At 39.4% G+C, this 21,746-nt stretch overlaps 1 protein-coding gene across 1 annotated transcript in view; it reads right to left on the reverse strand.

The window, feature by feature from the left end:
• Nucleotides 1-8,026: 8,026 nt before the first annotated feature.
• The window catches only part of LOC311077979 (adhesion G protein-coupled receptor E3-like), a gene marked incomplete at its 5' end in the record, with an annotated part of 53,501 nt that continues 39,781 nt past the window's right edge, over nucleotides 8,027-21,746 (reverse strand). The window contains 9 exons of the mRNA XM_084106625.1: nucleotides 8,027-8,214; nucleotides 11,866-12,028; nucleotides 12,106-12,197; nucleotides 12,282-12,348; nucleotides 12,563-12,795; nucleotides 12,873-13,079; nucleotides 13,155-13,316; nucleotides 13,426-13,601; nucleotides 16,391-16,519. Of these exons, the coding sequence (XP_083962751.1) occupies nucleotides 8,158-8,214; nucleotides 11,866-12,028; nucleotides 12,106-12,197; nucleotides 12,282-12,348; nucleotides 12,563-12,795; nucleotides 12,873-13,079; nucleotides 13,155-13,316; nucleotides 13,426-13,601; nucleotides 16,391-16,519 (1,286 nt within the window). The 3' untranslated portion in view covers nucleotides 8,027-8,157. The remainder of the gene's footprint in view (nucleotides 8,215-11,865; nucleotides 12,029-12,105; nucleotides 12,198-12,281; nucleotides 12,349-12,562; nucleotides 12,796-12,872; nucleotides 13,080-13,154; nucleotides 13,317-13,425; nucleotides 13,602-16,390; nucleotides 16,520-21,746) is intronic.

Raw genomic sequence — 21,746 nt, forward strand, 5'->3', positions numbered from 1 at the left:
TGTCGAGAGTCTTGTTTTACATTTCTGGGTCCAGAGTGTAAAAGCAAGAAGGAATGTGCATTGTGTGCAGGGAGAGACAGAATCATGATTCTAGCCCATTCGTTACAGTGGCTATTGGCTAATTCAAACGAATGACCTTCCCTGACCCCGCCCCTAAACCTACCCCTCACTCCGCCCCTAAACCCACCCCTGACCCCATCCCTTAACCTACCCCTGACTTCCGCCCCTAAACCCACCCCTGACCCCATCCCTTAATCTACCCCTGACCCCGCCCCTAAACCCACCCCTGACCCCATCCCTTAACCCACCCCTGACCCCATCCCTTAACCCACCCCTGACCCCATCCCTTAACCTACCCCTGACTCCGCCCCTAAACCTACCCTGACCCCATTCCTTAACCTACCCCTGACTCCGCCCCTAAACCCACCCCTCACTGGCGTTTAGACAAATCAGTCGTCATATTAAATAATGCTCTGTTGTTTTCCTAGAAATTAAGAATCAAAAGTGCTCTGGAGTTATTCATGAAGTTTCATCCTTAAAAATCATTAAAGATCATCACCCGACACGACTGACTGAATAAAAAGTTTGTTTGTGTTGAGATGATATAGAGAAGTTATCTGTCCATCATTCTAATGAGGAAATATGAAACCAAGTCCACTGTTTTCCTCAAATTCAAATACAACTTTCCACACAATATGTGTAATTTACTCAGTATGGCAATTCAATCTCAGGATTGTATCAGTTTTAACTCAAGCACTGTGATGTTGCTGTAATGTTGGCAGCAACTGGTAATTGAACACACACACACACACACGCAAACAGGCGCACACATCTTTGTGGGGACTCTCCATAGACTTAATGGTCTTTATACTGTACAAACTGTATATTCTATCTAGAAACACATTGTGTTGCCACAAGTGTTGCCACATGTGTGCCTCGTCACTTTGCCTGCCTGCCCGACACCGAACCCAACCATGGATCTCGGATGAGTGCCTGGACCTGATTCAAGAGCTGAAACAGATGAAACACATCAACTTCGAGCGCTATCGGGAACTAAATGGAGAAGTTAGACGCAGGATAAAAGTAAAGGGGAAAGCATTTTGGAATAGCGTTGCAGCCGATCTTGAAGGTGCAGCATTGAGACAAAAATACTGGGTTCTCTATCAGACGCTCGAGAGGCTGAGTGGACTGTCTAAGTCGACCAATGACAACATCAAGGCAGCGGATGGCTCATTTATCAGATCAAAGGATGAGTGCCTGCCGATGGCGGGAGCACTTTCAGCAGCTCCTTAACCCTCTGGGGTCTGAGCTGTTTTTGGGGCCCTTGAGATGTTCTGACATGCCCTGACATTTGTGCTTTTTTCAGTTGCTTATAAACATATTAATGGCAAAGGTGTAAATTCACTCTATAAAGCACAAACAGGGCTACCATAATATGTGAGCCATGTGTATGTACATGTTTTCATTTTTGAGAGAATAATGTTTATGCGTGGTTATTGAAAAAACTAAAAACTAAAATTTCTGAAATAAGGCCACAAAACACATAGTAAATATGTGTCAATAAGACTTTTGAATAATGGATGTCCTCGCCTAGTGTTTTTTCTTCAAAATTATGTGAAAATAGTCTTGCTTTATCGTTCACATAAAACCATACATTGATTTAAATTGATGTAAAACAGGTTTTGCTTGGAAAGCCAATATGCGAGTGGGCGTGAACGAGGAGTGGTTTACAACATTGTCCCACCCACTCTGCATAATGACTCTGCATAATTAGCCATTCATTCAGGTGTGACACTGACTGAGCCACAATGCAAGGACAATTTAGAAGAAGACTTATATTGACCATTTAAGATTTTGCTTACATCTGTCTTGTAAATATGTTTTGCCATTTTATTAAAAAGGTTACAATTACAACAATATTACAATTTCAACAATATTTCAAGTGTACTCTTTCTTTGTAAAAAAAAAATGATTATAGGCCTACATTTTATCTATGTATTCATTACTTTCATATTTCGCCTGACTGTAACGTTGTTTTCATGAAATATTAGGGCATATTGTTAATTTGCAGTTTAATAGGCTAAGTTGCTTATACAAATAGCCTACATTTTATTTCAACATATTTCAGTCGATTTTTACTCATCTCAGTATAGCAATACAGTTTGCTGAAACATCATCATTCATTCACACACGCGATTTAAATTTAAACTGTCTTTGCGAGCTGTGGTAAACAGCGCGCATCTCTGCCGTTCATTCATTCATAAACAGAAACCCATGTGAAGAACGTGAGAAGGAAAAAACACTTACTAGTATTCCTCAGCTCGCTCCTCGATATACCCGCACTTCTGGGGGACATTTTCCATTATTATTCCTCACAGCTGCAAGACGGTGTAAACAAGTAATGATCTGAATAAACTTGTGTTTTCTCGAGCTGATATGGGGGGCGTTCACAGGATTGCGCGGATTGCCTCAGCCATTTGCGTTTGAATAGCGCGCGCTCTCCGTGGGCGTGTCACATTACATCTGAATCAGCTGTAATTAGCTCGACTGGAATCGCTCTCTTTTAATACAGATTTCACAAGATGAGAATATTTGTTTTTTATATAAATTACTTCATTTAACAGAAGAGAATTCAAGCTTCATGCCTGTGTGTCTGTATGCCTGTTTGACTGAGTATTCGCTGAGTTACAGTTCATTTTCGGACGCGTTTCAGAATGGACTACACTGGCAGAGAGAAGGCAGAACTCGCTTCGTGTTTATTTTTCTTTATTTGGCAAAAAGCACAGCACTTTGTTTTTATTGTGAGTATACACAAAAATAATACACATTTAACAGAATCGATTGATGTATAAAACTTGTTTTGTAAAATCAAAGTCAAAAGAGTATTTCGGGTCTCAATTCAACTCATAAGGAAAAAAGCGAGCAGATCACGCCGGCGTGATCTCCGACCTCTGAGGGTTAATCATGATCGGCCACAGAGCCGCCACATGTTGAGCCACCTGCAGTGCCGATGCTTGACTATGGGCAGACGAGGTGCAAGCCGCCGTATGATCATTGAAGGTTCAGCTTGGACCGCATGGCGGCCAAAGCAATTAAGGCCAGTGGAGAAGTTATACAAGGCCGGATCCACGTCCTAATGAAGTTAATCTGGCGATCAGAATTAATTCCATCCAGCCGTGATAGTCTTCAAGAAAGGTGACAGCCACGAATATAAGACGCAGACATCCGGAGCAGATGAGTCTTCTCGATTCCATCCTCTCAGAGGCTATTGAGACCAGATCGTCTCTATCCACCAGCTGACGGAGGAGTGAATCCGTTGTCAAGTGTGTGGTCATCGTCTTCTTAACTTCAAATCATGAGCTGCTTATACATTCACAGTGAGATGTCTGAGGAGTTTTTCGTCCATTCTGGGGTCTGGCAAGGTGACGTCACCTCCCCGCTTTTGTTTAATACATTGATAGATGCGATTATGAGGAAGGTCTTTCGAAAACAAGCGGGAGTCCAGTATGGCATCGACGGCTACGTGACTGACCTTAAGCTTGCAGACGACAGCGGCATCCTGGCCGATAAAGATACGGAGGCCACCGACACCCTCCACAACGTTGCCTGTTTCGCCAAGTTTGGACAAAAAAATCTACATCGATAAGACCAAAGTTAAGAGGATCAACAGCTCACCAGCATCTGTCCACCTCGAGGGAATCCAAATTGAACAAGTACCAAACTTTAAGTACCTAGGATCTCTGGTCCATGAAAAGATGATCACCTCAGCCGCTGAAGTTCTTAGCTGAATCAGCCAGGCAACAGCGGTTTTCGCCTTGTTGAATTAGTGTTTGTGGAAAAAGGCCAACATCATTACTGCGACTAAGATACGACTCTTCTGAACCCTGTTTTTTCCTATAGTGTTATATAGATCAGTAACCCTGACCGGCCTTAAGTCGGAACTTATCTATCTCGAGGTCTTCCAAATGCAAAGCCTCCGACAAATCCTCAGCGTCTCCCGGCAATACAGACTCTGGAACGAATGTATCCGAAAAGAGTGTGGCGACCATCCTACATTGGAAGAGGCCATCCAGAAGCAATGTCTGAATTGGTTTGGACACGTCTTAGCAGAGCGCATCTTCTTCAGCATTGCTACATCTGAACACCAACTTTAGTTAATGTAGAAACACAATCCACTGCCTCTTGTTTTCCCCGTTTCCTCCGTGATGTGATCCGCTCTGAACAGCTGGAATTCAGGCAGATGTTGTGCGTTGTCTGGTTTCAGTGAAGCACAATGCAGCAGAGTTTGAAAAGTCCTAGTTAATGCAGGTGAGATGAAGTTCGTCCGGCTTGTTAGGAAGGGATCGGAGATTCGCAAGATGAATACTTTGGAGCGTGGTTCAGTACCTGCATATGTGGACCTTAACCAGCATGCCGTCATGTTTCCCAGGTCTGAAGTGTCAAAAACCTGGAGCAAAAATGTGTCTGGTATGTGTTGCTCAATGTTAAGGAGTTTGATTCTGGTAAAACTAATAGAAGAATGACTAAACACAGAACAAACAAACAAAAACAACAGAAGGAATGGAGAGCACACAGCAAAAACTCCAGTGTTAAATTAACACTCCTGGGAGTGTATATGAGTCCACACTCAAGAGTGTAAAGTGTTAAAATATGAGTGTTAAATTAACACTCATGAGCTAATTAAGTGATTAATTTAGTGATGATTGAGCATTATTGAAGACACCTGATATTAAGCAGAATCACTGAAGGAGAAAATCACAAATTGTACAAATTAGTGTTTGCAAGTTGGGCTCTTGATCCTTATATGTTTACTTTAAATTTTGTGCTTGTCTGCTGTTATTGATTTATAACAGTCAGATGAACAAAGAAAAAATGTGTGATCATGTGTGATCAAATGTGTGATCATGTGTGTGGCAATCATGTTGTGATCTGAAAAACGAAACTTATTGAGATTGGTTTACATTTTTAATTACAGCAGCTCTGTGATTCTACAGCATAATGATTTTCAGTATTTTTCATATAATCAAAAATATTTAATAAACATTGTTCTGATCAAAACACTTTCAAATGAATTTATTTAGAAACACAGACATCGGTAATCAGTCTGTGAATCTCAACAATGGTGACAATAATAAAGCATGTTGCAGTGGCTGCCACCAATCACAACTCATTAATGGCTCCCATCATGCATTGCGGTATGAATAAATTATGATCTGAATTGTCTATGTAATTTACTTTTCCTAATTGAATTTTCTGCTCGTCACCATTGTTGAGATGCATAGACTGAATCTTGATGTCTGTGTGTGCCTAAAAGAAAGATGTTTTTTTTTCAAAACAACTTTTAAGAAATCCTTTATATTATATCTAAAATTTTGGATATTTATGCAGAATCACAGTTATGCTGTAACCAACAACATAAATCAAAAACATAAAGTTCAAATGATGATTGTCATAATATAACCAACACCATCAGATTACTTTTTTTCTTCATTCATCTGGCAGTTATAACTCAGATACAACAGCCAAACAAAATCTAAAGTTAATAATATAAGGGTCAAGAGCCCAACTAAAGCAAACAATGATCACCATAATGGTAACTTACATTTTGAGATTTTCTCCTTCAGTGATTCTGCTTGTTAACATCAGGTGTCTTCAATAATGATCAATCATCACTCATTTAATCACTTAATTATCTCATTAACTTTTACACTCTTGAGTGATAATTTAACACTCATATTTTAACACTTTACACTCTTGAGTGTGGACTCATATACACTCCCAGGAATGTTAATTTAACACTGGAGTTTTTGCTGTGCACCACAACGAGGCTGCCATTCACAGTGCCATCTTGGTGGACCATCATCTACAGTTCTCCGGGTTGTTTATGTTACATTGTATACAGAAATGCCGTGGAAGATGGCTTGATTCAGTATTTCATATTTCAAAATAGGTAATTCCTCTTAAATCAGAGTCAGTCTATTATGGAGCTTTTTTCTTTTGTGCAACATGGAAAAAACATTTAAAACACTATTATATCATTATTTATGTCAAAGGACAGGAGACAACTCAGTTCTCAAAGGCTTATTTGAAGGTGGAAGAGATTGAGAGGAATAAACAGGTAAGTGTTCTGAATGATGGCAGGTTGAATAAACTTAGCTTGATGGTAGTTGCCTCTTTATGCTTGCAGGTGCTGGGATCGTGCTGGCGGATGAAGAGCAGACGATCTGGAGTGAAGATGAAGGACGTAGAAGGTGAGGATTCTCAAACGTGAGATGATCAGGTAAGGAGCCGGTGAAGTTAAGACGTAGTGATCAACAAGACCAGACGATTGTGAAGTGAGGGGTGACTGCTGATATAGGCAGTGCTGAAGAGTGATGACGAGGGTGACGGCTTGCAGGTGCAGGTGATGGAGGAGTGTGTGCAGGTGATGAGGAGTGAGTGCAGGTGATGGAGGAGTGTGTGCAGGTGATGAGGAGTGAGTGCAGGTGATGGAGGAGTGTGTGCAGGTGATGAGGAGTGTGTGCAGGTGATGAGGAGTGTGTGCAGGTGATGGAGGAGTGAGTGCAGGTGATGGAGGAGTGTGTGCAGGTGATAGAGGAGTGTGTGCAGGTGATGGAGGAGTGTGTGCAGGTGATGGAAGAGTGTGTGCAGGTGATGAGGAGTGTGTGCAGGTGATGGAGGAGTGTGATGGATGAGTGTGTGCAGGTGATGGAGGAGTGTGTGCAGGTGATGGAGGAGTGTGTGCAGGTGATGGAGGAGTGAGTGCAGGTGATGGAGGAGTGTGTGCAGGTGATGGAGGAGTGTGTGCAGGTGATGGAGGAGTGAGTGCAGGTGATGGAGGAGTGTGTGCAGGTGATGGAGGAGTGAGTGCAGGTGATAGAGGAGTGTGTGCAGGTGATTGAGGAGTGTGTGCAGGTGATGGAGGAGTGTGTGCAGGTGATGGAGGAGTGTGTGCAGGTGATGAGAGGAGTGTGTGCAGGTGATGGAGGAGTGTGTGCAGTGTGTGCAGGTGATGAGAGGAGTGTATGCAGGTGATGGAGGAGTGTGTGCAGGTGATGGAGGAGTGTGTGCAGGTGATGATGAGTGTGTGCAGGTGATGGAGGAGTGAGTGCAGGTGATGGAGGAGTGAGTGCAGGTGATAGAGGAGTGTATGCAGGTGATGGAGGAGTGTGTGCAGGTGATGGAGGAGTGTGTGCAGGTGATGAGGAGTGTGTGCAGGTGATGGAGGAGTGTGTGCAGGTGATGGAGGAGTGAGTGCAGGTGATGGAGGAGTGAGTGCAGGTGATTGAGGAGTGTGTGCAGGTGATGGAGGGGTGTGTGCAGGTGATGGAGGAGTGTGTGCAGGTGATGGAGGAGTGTGTGCAGGTGATGGAGGAGTGTGTGCAGGTGGTGAACAGGAATGATACTGGGAAGTGTAGTGCTGAGGGTGACTGAGCCTGTGACTTTGACAATCATTTTGTTAAGATATTTTGTAACAAAAATGCATTTGAATAATACAGGAAAGTGTACGGTAAATGTGACCTGAACAAAAGCAAAAATCTTTCACGTGTTTTAATACAAAAACTCAAGACACAGATTTACTTTGAATGAGACATTAGTTGCACATTTAATAATTTTTTATAGCTTAGTTTTTAAATTTATATCACTATACTGATAAATCCTCTGGCCCTCCCTCTTGAAAATACATTTATGACATATTTTGTACTAGACAAAAGTTCTGTACTGTAAAATTGGTCCTTACAAAAAGAAACAGCTTTCTGACCTTCACAAACAAAAATATATTTTTGCAAGATTGACAAATGTATAACTTTACAACTCTGAATGTAAATTCATTCATTTCCCTTCACCATGCACACATGAAACAGTTTTTTTTGCCAACATTTACTTGAAAATATTTTAGCTTAATTATTCTGAAGAATCTGTAAAAATATACTTTTCACCCTCCACCAAAAAGTCCTGTTTACAAAAGACTAAATACAATTTAATAGCTTTACATCAATAACATTAGCAGCTATAAAATAAGACACTCGTATAACATGTTTTCCTATCATTTAAGATGAATTATGAATTTAAAATTCCCAAAACATTCTCTCTGTTATATAAAATACACGTACAATAATGGCACTTTTTATTTCCTGATCGTGATTGCTGTAGTCCTCAGTGTTGTTTGACACAGCAAAGACATCTGAAGAACTTCCTGAACTGCTGTCTGACCTGGACAAGAATGAGACGAGAGGAGCTGAGTGACTTCATGACATCCATTTAACCTCTCAAACTCATGAACCACAGTGGAATTTCTGGTAACACTTAACGTTCAGTTGTAAGTCATTTTTAAGTGGTTAGTTAATGATGAACTAATCATTTACAAAACATTCATAAATATGCTGATATAGGCCTACTGAGATTTTATATGTTTTGTGAATTCCGTTACAAGTCATCTACAAGTGCTTACACTCTCAGAAATAGGGGTACAGTAGGAGTCCATTTCTGTCCCCCAAGGTACATGTACCTTTTTGAGGGTCAAAAAGGTACATATATGTTCCCAAGCATTAAAAGGTACATATTAGGCTTGGCACGATAGTCGGTGTTACCAGTGTTACACGGTGTTCAGTCGCAACACCGGTTTCATCACTTGCCCACCGCAGCACCGCAAAAAAAATTTTTTAACGCAATTACGCAGTATCCGTATTTTCTGTCACCAGTTGACTAGCGTTGTATGATCACGCTCAACCATTCAAGCGCGACAAAACAAGAGACCGCGCTGTAAGTCCTGCCTATTACACACGCACGCACACACACACACACGGAAAAGACGCGCGTCAGTATCGAGTTCTCTTTTCGGCCTTGAACAAAACATAACACACACAAATTATGCCAAAATGTCCATTTTGTCGAGTGTCCTCATAAGAGCAAATGATTTAAATAATATCATAAATGAATGTAGAGATTTGTGAGAAAATGGGACGCGTGTCAGATGGAGTGTCATTAATGTTAATCAAAGAACAAAGGTAAGAGAGTAAATTACTCACTCAGACCCGGCGCCAGGAGGATTAGTATACCGGTAGCCTAATAATCATGAATGCACTCTCTTGTGTGTATGAATGAATCTTTTAACACATCTCCGGCGAACGGCTTCTTCACGCAAAAGAAAAACTCTTCATAAAGCGCAGTGAAACTCATGTGGCATTTCCTGATGGAACGAGGTTGTTCGTTAACTTCATTTTATACGTGCAATTCACACGAGCTCTAAACGAATGCGAGACTGCTGCGATTAGTCAAACTTTATTAATGAAACAAAATCAGAGGGAATAGTTTCTTTAATGTATTTTTTATTTTATTTTTTACCGGTTGGCCGGTCACACGGCTTTCATAGTTTTCAGTTAGGCTAGTGCGGAGACCAGGGCCGGGTTTCCCGATAACGATGTATCTTAGCTCTTAAGAGCGTTCTCTATGTGCAAGGTTACGCGTTCGTGCTACTTAGAAGTCGCTGTCCATTCGCGAAGTTCTGAAATATAACCTAAATAGAGGACACTGACAACGCGCTGAAAGACAGGACCGAGCAGGTAATATTTAATATGAAACAAAGTCTCAACTTTCAAATTTGGTCAGTCAAACAAAAATAAAATACGCCTACCGTTTTTTGGCTCTTTAATGTGTCGTGACAGATTGCCTCAGTTAAAGCCAAAGCCAAATCCACCGAAGTTAATCAATAACTCTTCTGACTGCTTTGTCGCACAAAAATTGTGGAATTTGATTGGTCAGATCGCATGTCAATCAAACTCAATACGAATGATGAATTGACGGCATGTAAAAAAAAATTACATCACTCTAACACCCTACACCCCCACGATGAAACCGGTAATACCGGTGTTGTCATAAGTCGATTAACCGGTGGGAGAATATTATCACCGTCACATCTCTAGTACATATATGTACCGTTTCTTTTAAAGGTGAAGGTACAATATCAAAAGACAGCCTCTGCTAAGTAATTTATTTTTTATTTTTTTGTAAAAAAATGTTTTTTAAAAAGGTTCTAATGATACCTTAATCATTTAAGGTAGATTTTAACTTATCACTATATTTGAGTAGCCTTGAAATAAGTCAATTTGCTGATATTAAATCATTATAACACAGCAAAAACACAGTGTTAAATGAACTCTCCTGGGAGTTTAAATGACTCCAGACTCAAGAGTTTTAAAGTGTTAAAATATGAGTGTTAAATTAACAATCAAGATTGATTGCATGATGATTGACCATTATTGAAGACACCTGATGTTAACAAGCAGAATCACTGAAGGAGAAAAATCTCATTTTAAGACACCGTTATGGTGGTCAGTGTTTGCTTTAGTTGGGCTCTTTACCCTTAAACTGTTAACTTTAGATTTTGTTTGTTTTTTTGTATAACTCTCAGACAAACAAAGAGATAAGTTGTTCGGGTGGTGTTGGTTATGTTTTGACATAATCATAATTTGACCTGAATCACTGAACTCATTTAGAGTTTAATCTCTGACTTAAATGTATATTGTTGATTACAGCATCACTGTGATTCTACAGCATAAGATCCAGAATTTTCTAACTAGTCTAAAGGATTTCTTAAAAGTTGTTCTGATAAAACAAAATCTTTATTTTAGGCACACACAGACATCAAGATTCAGTGTATGAATCTCAACAATGGTGACAAACACAATATTCAATTAGGAAAAGGAAAATAGTAAGACAATTCAGATCATAATTTATTCATACCGCAATGCATGATGGGAGCCATGAATGAGTTTTGATTGGTGGCACCCAGAATGCACTGCAACATGCTTTATTATTGTCACCATTGTTAAGATTCACAGGCTGATTATTGATGTCAGTGTGTCTAAAAGAAGTAATTTTCTAAGTCTTTTTATCAGAACAATTTTTAAGAAAAATTTGGGATTATATTGATAATGATGAAAATCATTTGCTGTAGAATCACAGGCTGCTCTAATCAACAAGGTAAACCTGACTCTCTAAATGAGAGTTGATATTCAGGTCAAATTATGATCATCAAATCATAACCAACACCACCTGATCACCTTTTCTCTTTGTTCATCTGAGAGTTATAACTCAGATACAACAGCCAAACAAAATCTAAAGTTAATGCTTTAAGGGTCAAGAGCCCAACTAAAACAAACACTGATCACCATAACGGTGTCTTAAAAAAATAGATTTTCTCCTTTGGTGATTCTGCTTGCTAACATCAGGTGTCTTCAATATTGGTCAATCATCACTCAATGAATCACTTAATGAGCTCATTAACTTTAACACTCTTGAGTGTTAATTTAACACTCATATTTTAACACCGACTCTGGAGCCATATAAACTCCCAGGAGAGTTAATTTAACACTGGACTTTTTGCTGTGTATGGAGTGTGATGATAAAAATGAGATTTTCCATCTCAAGGGGTTATCCTTAATAAAATGAATGAAATAAAATGGCTGAACTAATTATGGAGGAAAATGATTTTAAACACTGAAGTTTGAAGTAGTTTAAAAACTTGGAGTTTGAGAGGAGTAATGCTATGCATGAAGACATACAGACATATCAAAGACATTCTGTATTTATATTCTGACAGTTGGAGTTTGAATAATTTTCACTCATTTGAACATTCCGTCAAAAAATCTGGGCCTGGGTCACAATGTTGCTATCTAAATTTCTGACACTTGCTCATTTAAACATTGTGTTACAGGAAGGACATGGAAGAATAGTAACAGATTAAACAACTGCCTCTGACATTTCTTTATAAAAGTCATGGATTGCCTATAATAAGAAAACCACTGTATAAACAACTGTAATATTCTTTCATGGAATATGGTGGTAAATTGAGGGATGTCTGACCTCATTATTGAGGACACAATAGACCAGGAAGATGAAGGATCCCTGCTGGGAGTTCAAGATCAGGAAGAGGATCTCCAGCTCCTTCCTGCCATTAGTGAAGAAACCCAGAATCCAGGAGCAACCAAGAACCACAAACTGAGCCAGTGTTTTAAATACCATAATCCTTCAGAGAAAGAGTTAAAGTGTATTTATTGGCTACTTTTTTTTTCTATAGAGTGTTCAAATCTGAATGTTTGTTACTTGGTTTGTTTCATCTGTGAAACTTCAGCGTTCAGATTTTTGAGAGTTGAGTTCAGACTGATGATGATGTTGATGAAGAGAATCATGTTTAACTGAAAAGTAGAAAAATAATAAATAATCACCTTGTTTTCCCTTTAATATAAATTAAAATCATGAGAAATAAGAAATGTGCTTACTGTTAGTATGACACAAACAGGACCCAGAAAACTCCAGATAAAACCTTTATCAATTTTAATCCAGCACCTGTTTAGAGGAAACATAATATAATAACTGCATGCATTTGCCAAAAATACTGTCTGGTGTTGACTTTTTTAGTCTTTTCAATCTTTTGTGTGTGCTTTTACAGTGTGTGTAAAAAATATTTTTTATTAGATAAGAAATGTCACAAAAGCCCCAAGCTGCTTTATTTCCCTCTAAACAAATTAACCTAAAAACAACAACAACAACAATAACTCACTGTTCGCTGCCGTATCCTTCAGGAAGCAGCCCGACAGACACGGCCACCACAACCAGAGCAACCGTATATCCAATCACACACAGGAATCCACTGCTAAGCACCTCCCTCTTTTTGGAGCTGATCTGTGATAGGTTCTTCACACAGATGAAGAGCAGCACAGCTTCAATGAACATCCACACAAAGCCGGAGAGAAAGAGGAAGTGCAGCACACCTGATATCACGGCACACAACACCTGGAGATCATGAGAGACGGTTATGATGATTCTCAGTGAGACTGTGCTGAGCTGTAGGGCTCCTTCATCATTCTCACCTGATGAGGGCGTATGAGGCTCAGGAACTGTTGTGTGAGCAGGAACAGAAGGTGAGCCAACAGCAGACTCAGGCAGATGTTGATTCGAGCCACATTATTCACTCCAGGACTCCACTGACAAAGGGCAAAGGTCAACAGGGCCAAACTGAAGAACACCAGCCCCACGATCACACACACCAAATTCAACAGGTCCAGCAGTGAGTTGCTCTGAGAAAACATGTCAGAGTACATGAGTGCCAAATCTGTGCTGTTCCTCAATGCTCACTATAAATGTTCTCGTACCTCTGATGGGCGGCTAGTTTGCATGATGAGAGCGAATGTGGACAGATGAACACAGGAACACACAGTGTAGCTGCTGTTGGTCTTTAAAACAGAACAACCATCTACAATCCACTCGCTGATATTCCAGTACACACAGGACAGGGAACCGTCGGGGTCAAACTCCTGCAAAAAGAAGAAAGAACATGCAGAAAATATAACAACACTGAATATTAGATGTTTTCAGATGTTCATCAGTTCTCAGGTTGGACAAAAACACATTTCAGTCTCTCACTCTGATGTGTTTGAGGGTGAAGTTGACTGGTTTGGTGAGTTTAGTGTTGGTGGTTTTGGGAAGAGTAGCTGAGATCACAGTGGACATCATGGTTTTAATCGTGTCATTTGATGTGTTGAAGAAGTCTGGCTTCAGTAGATTCTCCATTGTGTTATAACTCATGAAAGCCACAGCAGCTGATCGTGTGTGACAGAAACAGAAGCTTACATACAATACTACAACAATAACAACAACAATGGTAACCCACCCAGCAAAATCCCCAGTGTTAAATCAACACTGCTCAGAGCAAATATGGTCCCACTCTACAGAGTGTTAAAGTAACACTAAAGCAGTGTTAAAGTTAATGAGATAATTAAGTGATTAATTGAGTGATGATTGAGCATTAGTGATGAACACCTGCAGTTAAGCAGAATCACTGAAGGAAAGAGAAACACAAGAACTACAACTGACTTTTAGTCACAGCCTTAGATTAAATCAACTAACGATAAAAAGAAGAGATTTGATCTGTGAAGATCTCAGCAGAGGAGGATTAAACAACTCCACAAACAGCATTACCAGCTTCCCTTATTACTAACCAGACTGACTTTATTTCTGTCAGACGTCTACAGTTCTTATTGAGAATTAACAGAGGTTTAGATGTTGATGTTTTAAAATCACCATTTAAAAAATCATCATTATGGTGAACAGTGTTGCCTTTAGTTGTGCAATTTGACTCTTGACTTCTTATGGGAGTTTATGGTTTGTGTAACAGTGTTTACTAAAACACATAATTTGTTGCAAGGAAAGCCAGAATCAAAGAAAATCAGGTGATAGGCCTATAGTTTTCAACATCATAAAGTTTACAAATTTTATCATTGACTGAAAGTGGTTATTTGTTATTAATATATATTGTTTTAACAACATTGACTTCTTTCTTCAGATTAGACATCAAGCTGATTTTTTTTTTTTTTTTTTTTTGGAATTATTGGGAAAGCATTCTTTGGACAAACACACAGACATCAAGAATCCACATATGAATCTCAACAATGGTGACATGCTTTTTATGCCGCAATGCATTCTGAGAGAGAACCATAGTATAAAACGCTTGGCTCCCAGCATGCATTGCATCATGAAGCATGTCACCATTGTTGAGATTCATATGCTGCTTCTTGATGTCTGTTTGTTCCTAAAAAAAAAATGTAATGTATATAAAAATCAAAATGTCTGCTCTGTATCAAGAAATGTGTAAGCTATTTTTTAATAACAAATGACAACTTATGATCAGGGAAAAGATATGTGAATCACTCTACTTTATAATAATGAAAACTAAACCACCTGAACACCTTTGTTTTTGGCATTCTTTGTAACAAATTATGTACTTTGATAAATACTGTTACAAAGACCAAAATTGTACTGAAAAAGCCAAGATTCAAACGGCCCAACTAAAGGAAACACCGATCACCATAATGGTGGCCAAACATTTTAAAACATCAACATCTAAACCTCTGTTCATAGACATATGACAGAAATAAAGTCAGTCTGGTTAGTAATAAGTGAAGCTGGTAATGCTGTTTGTGGAGTTGTTTAATCCTCCTCTGCTGCGATCTTCACAGATTTAATGTCTTCTTTTATCTTCATCTGATTTAATGTGACTGTGACTGGAAGTCAGTTGTAGTTCTTGTGTTTCTCTTTCCTTCAGTGATTCTGCTTGTTAACTGCAGGTGTTCATCACTAATGTTCAATCATCACTTAATTATCTCATTAACTTTAACTCTGCTTCAGTGTTATTTTAACACTTTGTAGAGTGGGACCATATTTGCTCTGAGCAGTGTTGATTTAACACTGGGGATTTTGCTGTGTATGAGTTCACACTCAGAGTGTTATAAGTAACACTGAAGCAGTGTTAAGGTTAATGATATAATTAAGTGATTAATTGGGTGATGATTAAGCATTATTGAAGACATCTGATGTTAACAAGCAGAATCACTGAAGGAGAAAATTAATTTTTAATCTGTGTTTAGTTTAGACTCTTGACCCTTTTTTTTTACTTTAGATTTTTGCTGCTGTAATTCAGTTATAACAGCCAGATGAACAAAGAGCAGATGTGATCTGATGGTGTTGGTTGTGTTTTTTCATCCCACATAGCAATATTTTGATGTCCCAGATCCGGCCCACATCTGGCACATATGTGGAAAACTGATCTGGCCCACATATAGTGTGGAATGACGGCCCTTGGGCGGCTCACTCCTGTTTGCCAGATCTGGGCCACAAGCAGGCCATAGCAATGCCACATGTCAGCCAAGAGCAAATAAATAAACCAGAACTGGACCTTATCTGAGCCACAAAGTCTGTGTATATTAAATATGGAGTCATCTCAGACTTCAGTCTAAGATGAAATCAACTGAAGAGAAAAGAAGACATTAAATCTGTGAAGATCTCAGCAGAGGAGGATTAAACAACTCCACAAACAGCATTACCAGCTTCACTTATTACTAAGCAGACTGACTTTATTTCTGTCAGACGTCTGCAAAAGTTTTTATTGAGAATTAACAGAGGTTTAACTCTAATGTGTTTCATTTGAAATCACCATAACAGTGATTAGTGTTTCCATTAGTTGGGCTCTTAACTCTTATTATATTTTTGCCTTTTTTTAGCCGCTGTGACAGTGTGTTTGTAAAAAAACATTTCCAGTTGCAAAGAAAGCTAAAGTGAAATGAGATCAAGTGATGATGGTTACCTGTTGATGGTTTTATAATCATCATGAATTAATACTGATTCACTGATGTCTTTTGAATCTAACAGTTGTGTTGTATCAATAATATTTTCACATCACAAACACTGTGTTACTGCAGCATGAGATCCAGCAATATTATAACAGTCAGTAATACATTATGCAGCGGATCTGGGACATCAAAATGTTGCTATGTGGGAATGGGATGATAACTCTTTCTAAAATGTTTCAAACCTACAGAAACATCTCACATACTTGTTTCATTGTTGTTCTTGTTGTTCTTGGCGATCCCAATGAGATCGATGTCCACAGAAGAATTTGTTGTGTCAAGTCGAGGGATTTTATCTAAGGTGACTTTGGGTCCAACCATGAAGACTTCAACCTCTGATGAAAAACAAACAAGCAGTTATGTGCTATATTAATTTATTTACAATTATTATCTTTTTTTATGAAAGTCCAATTCCATTGAATTTGCACAAAAGACAAACAAATAAAATGAATGCAATTCACTATTGTTGCGTTTTCATCTCTGATGAACCCTTCAGCTTTACTTATATTTACATTTATTCAGTTAGCAGATTAAATTAATCACTATTAACTGTCAGGTCATCTTGAGGCTGAATGTTAGATCTTACAATACACTGTATAGTCAAGTGTGCAGCGAGTTACCGAGAGCCCAAACCACTCGTAAACATTATTGTGTGTCTGTATGCGGAGTGAAACTCTGGAACAAACTGGACTTGCAACAAAAGCAATGCCAAACTATTAATCAATTTAAACTGTTATATAAACATTGGGTCTGGTTAAAATACAGAGATGAGGGTCTTTAATTAAGTTGGCTTGAGAGAGCCAACTTTCTGATATTGTACTTAAACTTATTATTATTAAGTTGGCTTGAGAGAGCCAACATATTGAAATCCTATTTAAACTTATTATTAAGTTGGCTTGAGAAAGCCAACATATTGAAATCCTATTTAAACTTATTAAGTTGGCTTGAGAGAGCCAACATATTGAAATCCTATTTAAACTTATTATTAAGTTGGCTTGAGAGAGCCAACATATTGAAATCCTATTTAAACTTATTATTAAGTTGGCTTGAGAGAGCCAACATATTGAAATCCTATTTAAACTTATTATTAAGTTGGCTTGAGAGAGCCAACATATTGAAATCCTATTTAAACTTATTATTATTAAGTTGGCTTGAGAGAGCCAACATATTGAAATCCTATTTAAACTTATTATTATTAAGTTGGCTTGAGAGAGCCAACATATTGAAATCCTATTTAAACTTATTATTATTATTATTCTTCTGACCCTAAAAAAATCTATATCAAACTCCTCCTAGAGCTTTAACTCTACATACTCCAAACTCGGCTCAGACACTCAAACTGATCTGACTCGAGTTGCTATATCTTTTCAGACTGATCGGACTTACGGTTTTCCTAAAAATGACGATCAAAACTCGAAAAAACTCATTCAAAAACTCCCATTGACTTACATTGGGAGTTCTAAAAAATTCAAACCGACGAAAATTCAAATCAAAATACCTTGAAGACTAAACCAAACTGCCGTTCTATATACTATATTAGCCAATGAGACTCATTTAAACTAATAAACTCTAAACTATAAACACTTATAAACTAATTAACTTATAAACTCATGAATTCATAAACTTATGAACTCTTAAACTCATAAATTAATAAACTCTGAACTCTTAATCTCATTTAAACTTATAAACTCTAAACTGATTTAAACTTATAAACTCAAAACTCAAGAACTCATACACTTATAAACTCATCAATTTATACACTTATAAACTCTAAACTCAGACACACACACACTGAGTTTATGAGTGAGTGAGTGAGCGAGTTAGTTAGTGTGTGTGTGTGTGTGTGTGTGTTTGTGTGTGTGTGTGTCTATCTAACTTATTTATCTATCTGTCAAACTTCAAACTACTGTAAACTACTGTAACTTCAAACCACTATAAACTTCTTAAGTTTAAATCTTCCAGCTCCCAAGCAACTCCATAGCAACCAAACTCGAGTACCCTAGCAACCGTTTTGTAAGACCTATATCTCTGTATCAGAACATCGTATAGAGATGAGGTTTGGCTCTTTTGACTCATGCTAGCAAACAGCACTTCCAACATACTACACATGCTAGCAGTGAATAGCTACATGCTAATAGTGATAAGTTAAGTGTTAAATCATGCCAAGATCATGCTAAGAACTCTATAAAAACTCCATAGTAACCATCTGTGACAACTACCAGCCACCTAGTAACACCATATCAACCGCCCTCAATACCTTAGCAACCGCCTAGCAACACCATAGCAACCACCCAGAACACCCTAGCAACAGCCTAGCAACCTCCCAAAACAGCCTAGCAACCACCCAGAACACCCTAGCAACCGCCTAGCAACCACCCAGAACACCCTAGCAACCAACCAGAACACCCTAGCAACCACCTAGCAACCACCCAAAATACCCTAGCAACCGCCTAGCAACCGCCTAGCAATCACCCAGACCACCCTAGCAACCACCCAAAACAGCCTAGCAACCACCCAAAATACCCTAGCAACCGCCTAGCAACCACCCAAAAGACCCTAGCAACCACCCAAAAGACCCTAGCAACCACCCAAAATATCTTAGCAACCACCCAAAACGCCCTAGCAACTGCCTAGCAACCACCCAGAACACCCTAGCAACCACCCAAAATACCCTAGCAACCGCCTAGCAACCACCCAAAAGACCCTAGCAACCACCCAAAATATCCTAGCAACCACCCAAAACACCCTAGCAACCGCCTAGCAACCACCCAAAAGACCCTAGCAACCACCCAAAAGACCCTAGCAACCGCCTAGCAACCACCCAAAAGACCCTAGCAACCACCAAAAATATCCTAGCAACCACCCAGAACACCCTAGCAACCACCTAGCAACCGCCTAGCAACCACACAAAAGACCCTAGCAACCGCCTAGCAACCACCCAAAACACCCTAGCAACCACCCAAAATACCCTAGCAACCGCCTAGCAACCACCCAGAATACCTTAGCAACCACCTAGCAACACCATAGCGACCACCCATAACATCCTAACAACCGCCTAGCAAAAAACTTTCCGGTCCAAACTTTCTCAAGCCAACTTAAAGTTTGTCTCGACGAACTTTCGCATCTAGTTATTATTATTCTTCTGACCCTAAAAATTTCTGTATCAAACTCCTCCTAGAGCTTTAACTCTACATACTCCAAACTCGGCTCAGACACTCAAACTGATCTGACTCGAGTTGCTATATCTTTTCAGACTGATCGGACTTACGGTTTTCCTAAAAATGACGATCAAAACTCGAAAAAACTCATTCAAAAACTCCCATTGACTTACATTGGGAGTTCTAAAAAATTCAAACCGACGAAAATTCAAATCAAAATACCTTGAAGACTAAACCAAACTGCCGTTCTATATACTATATTAGCCAATGAGACTCATTTAAACTAATGAACTCTAAACTCAAAACGTGTGTGTGTGAGAGAGAGAGAGAGAGCGTGTGTGTCTATGTGTGAGTGTGTGTGTGTGTGTGTGTGTGTGTAAACTCAAATACTCGTACACACTCATTTAAACTTATAAACTCTTAACTCAAAAACGTGTACACTTATAAACTCTAAACTCATATAAACTCTGAGTGTGTGTGTGTGTGAGAGAGAGAGTGAGTGTGTGTCTATGTGCGTGAGTGTGTGTGTGTTTGTGTGTGTGTGTGTGTGTGTGTGTTAATGAGCTTGTCTGTGTGTGTGTGAGTGTGTGTGTGAGAGAGATAGTGTGTGTGTGTGAGAGAGAGTGAGAGTCTGTGCGTGCGTGCTTGTGTGTGTGTGTATGTCGAAAATTTAAATCTAAACACCTTGAAGACTAAACCAAACTGCCGTTCTATATACTATATGAGCCATTGAGACTCATTTAAACTAATGAACTCTAAACTCAAAACGTGTGTGTGTGTGTGTGAGAGAGAGAGAGAGAGTGTGTGTCTATGTGTGAGTGTGTGTGTGTGTGTGTGTGTGTGTGTAAACTCAAATACTTGTACACACTCATTTAAACTTATAAACTCTTAACTCAAAAACTTGTACACTTATAAACTCTAAACTCATATAAACTCTGAGTGTGTGTGAGAGAGAGAGTGTGTGTCTATGTGCGTGAGTGTGTGTGTGTGTGTGTGTTAATGAGCTTGTCTGTCTGTGTGTGAGTGAGTTAGTGAGTGTGTGTGTGAGAGAGATAGTGTGTGTGTGAGAGAGAGAGTGAGAGTCTGTGCGTGCGTGCTTGTGTGTGTGTGTATGTCAAAAATTTAAATCTAAACACCTTGAAGACTAAACCAAACTGCCGTTCTATATACTATATGAGCCATTGAGACTCATTTAAACTAATAAACTCTAAACTCATACACTTATAATTAGAATAAGTGTATGAGATTAACTAATTAACTTATAAACTCATGAATTCATAGACTTATAAACTATTAAACTCATTAATTAATAAACTCTGAACTCTTAAACTCATTTAAACTTATAAACTCTAAACTCATTTAAACTTATAAACTCAAAACTCAAAAACTCATACACTTATAAACTCCAAACTCAAACTCTTGAGTGTGCGTGTGTGTGTGTCTGAGTGTGTGTGTGTCTGAGTGAGTGTGTGAGCGAGTTAGTGTGTGTGTGTGTGTGTGTGTGTGTGTGTGCGTGTGTATGTGTGTGTGTGTTTATCTATCTATTAACTTATCTATCTACCTGCCATAAACTTCAAACTACTGTAAACTACTTTAAACTTCAAACCACTTTAAACTTCTTACGTTTAAAGCTCCCAGCTCCCAAGCAACTCCATAGCAACCAAACTTGAGTACCCTAGCAACCGTTTTGCAAGACCTATATCTCTGTATCAGAACATCGTACAGAGATTAGGTTTGGCTCTTTTGACTCATGCTAGCAAACAGCACTTCTAACATGCTTAACATGCTAGCAGTGAATAGCTACATGCTAATAGCGATTAGTTAAGTGCTAAATCATACCAAGATCATGCAAACAACTATATCAAAACTCCATAGTAACCATCTGTGACAACTACCAACCACCTAGCAACACCATAGCAACCACCCAGAACACCCTAGCAACCGCCTAGCAACACCAGAACACCCTAGCAAATGCCTAACAACCTCCCAGAATACCCTAGCAACCGCCTAGCAACACCATAGCAACCACCCAGAACACCCTAGCAACCGCCTAGCAACACCATAGCAACCACCCAGAACACCCTAGCAACTGCCTAGCAACCACCCAGAATACCCTAGCAACCGCCTAGCAACACCATAGTAACCACCCAGAACACCCTAGCAACCGCCTAGCAACCACCCAGAATACCCTAGCAACTGCCTAGCAACCGCCTAGCTACCACCCAGAATACCTTAGCAACACCATAGCAACCACCCAGAACACCCTAGCAACCGCCTAACAACACCCTAGCAACCGCCTAGCAACCACCCAGAACACCCTAGCAACCGCCTAGCAACACCATAGCAACCACCCAGAACACCCTAGCAACCGCCTAGCAACCACCCAGAACATCCTAGCAACCGC

Source organism: Abramis brama (assembly GCF_963993115.1).
Source record: "Abramis brama genome assembly, chromosome: 2".
NCBI lineage: Eukaryota > Metazoa > Chordata > Actinopteri > Cypriniformes > Leuciscidae > Abramis > Abramis brama.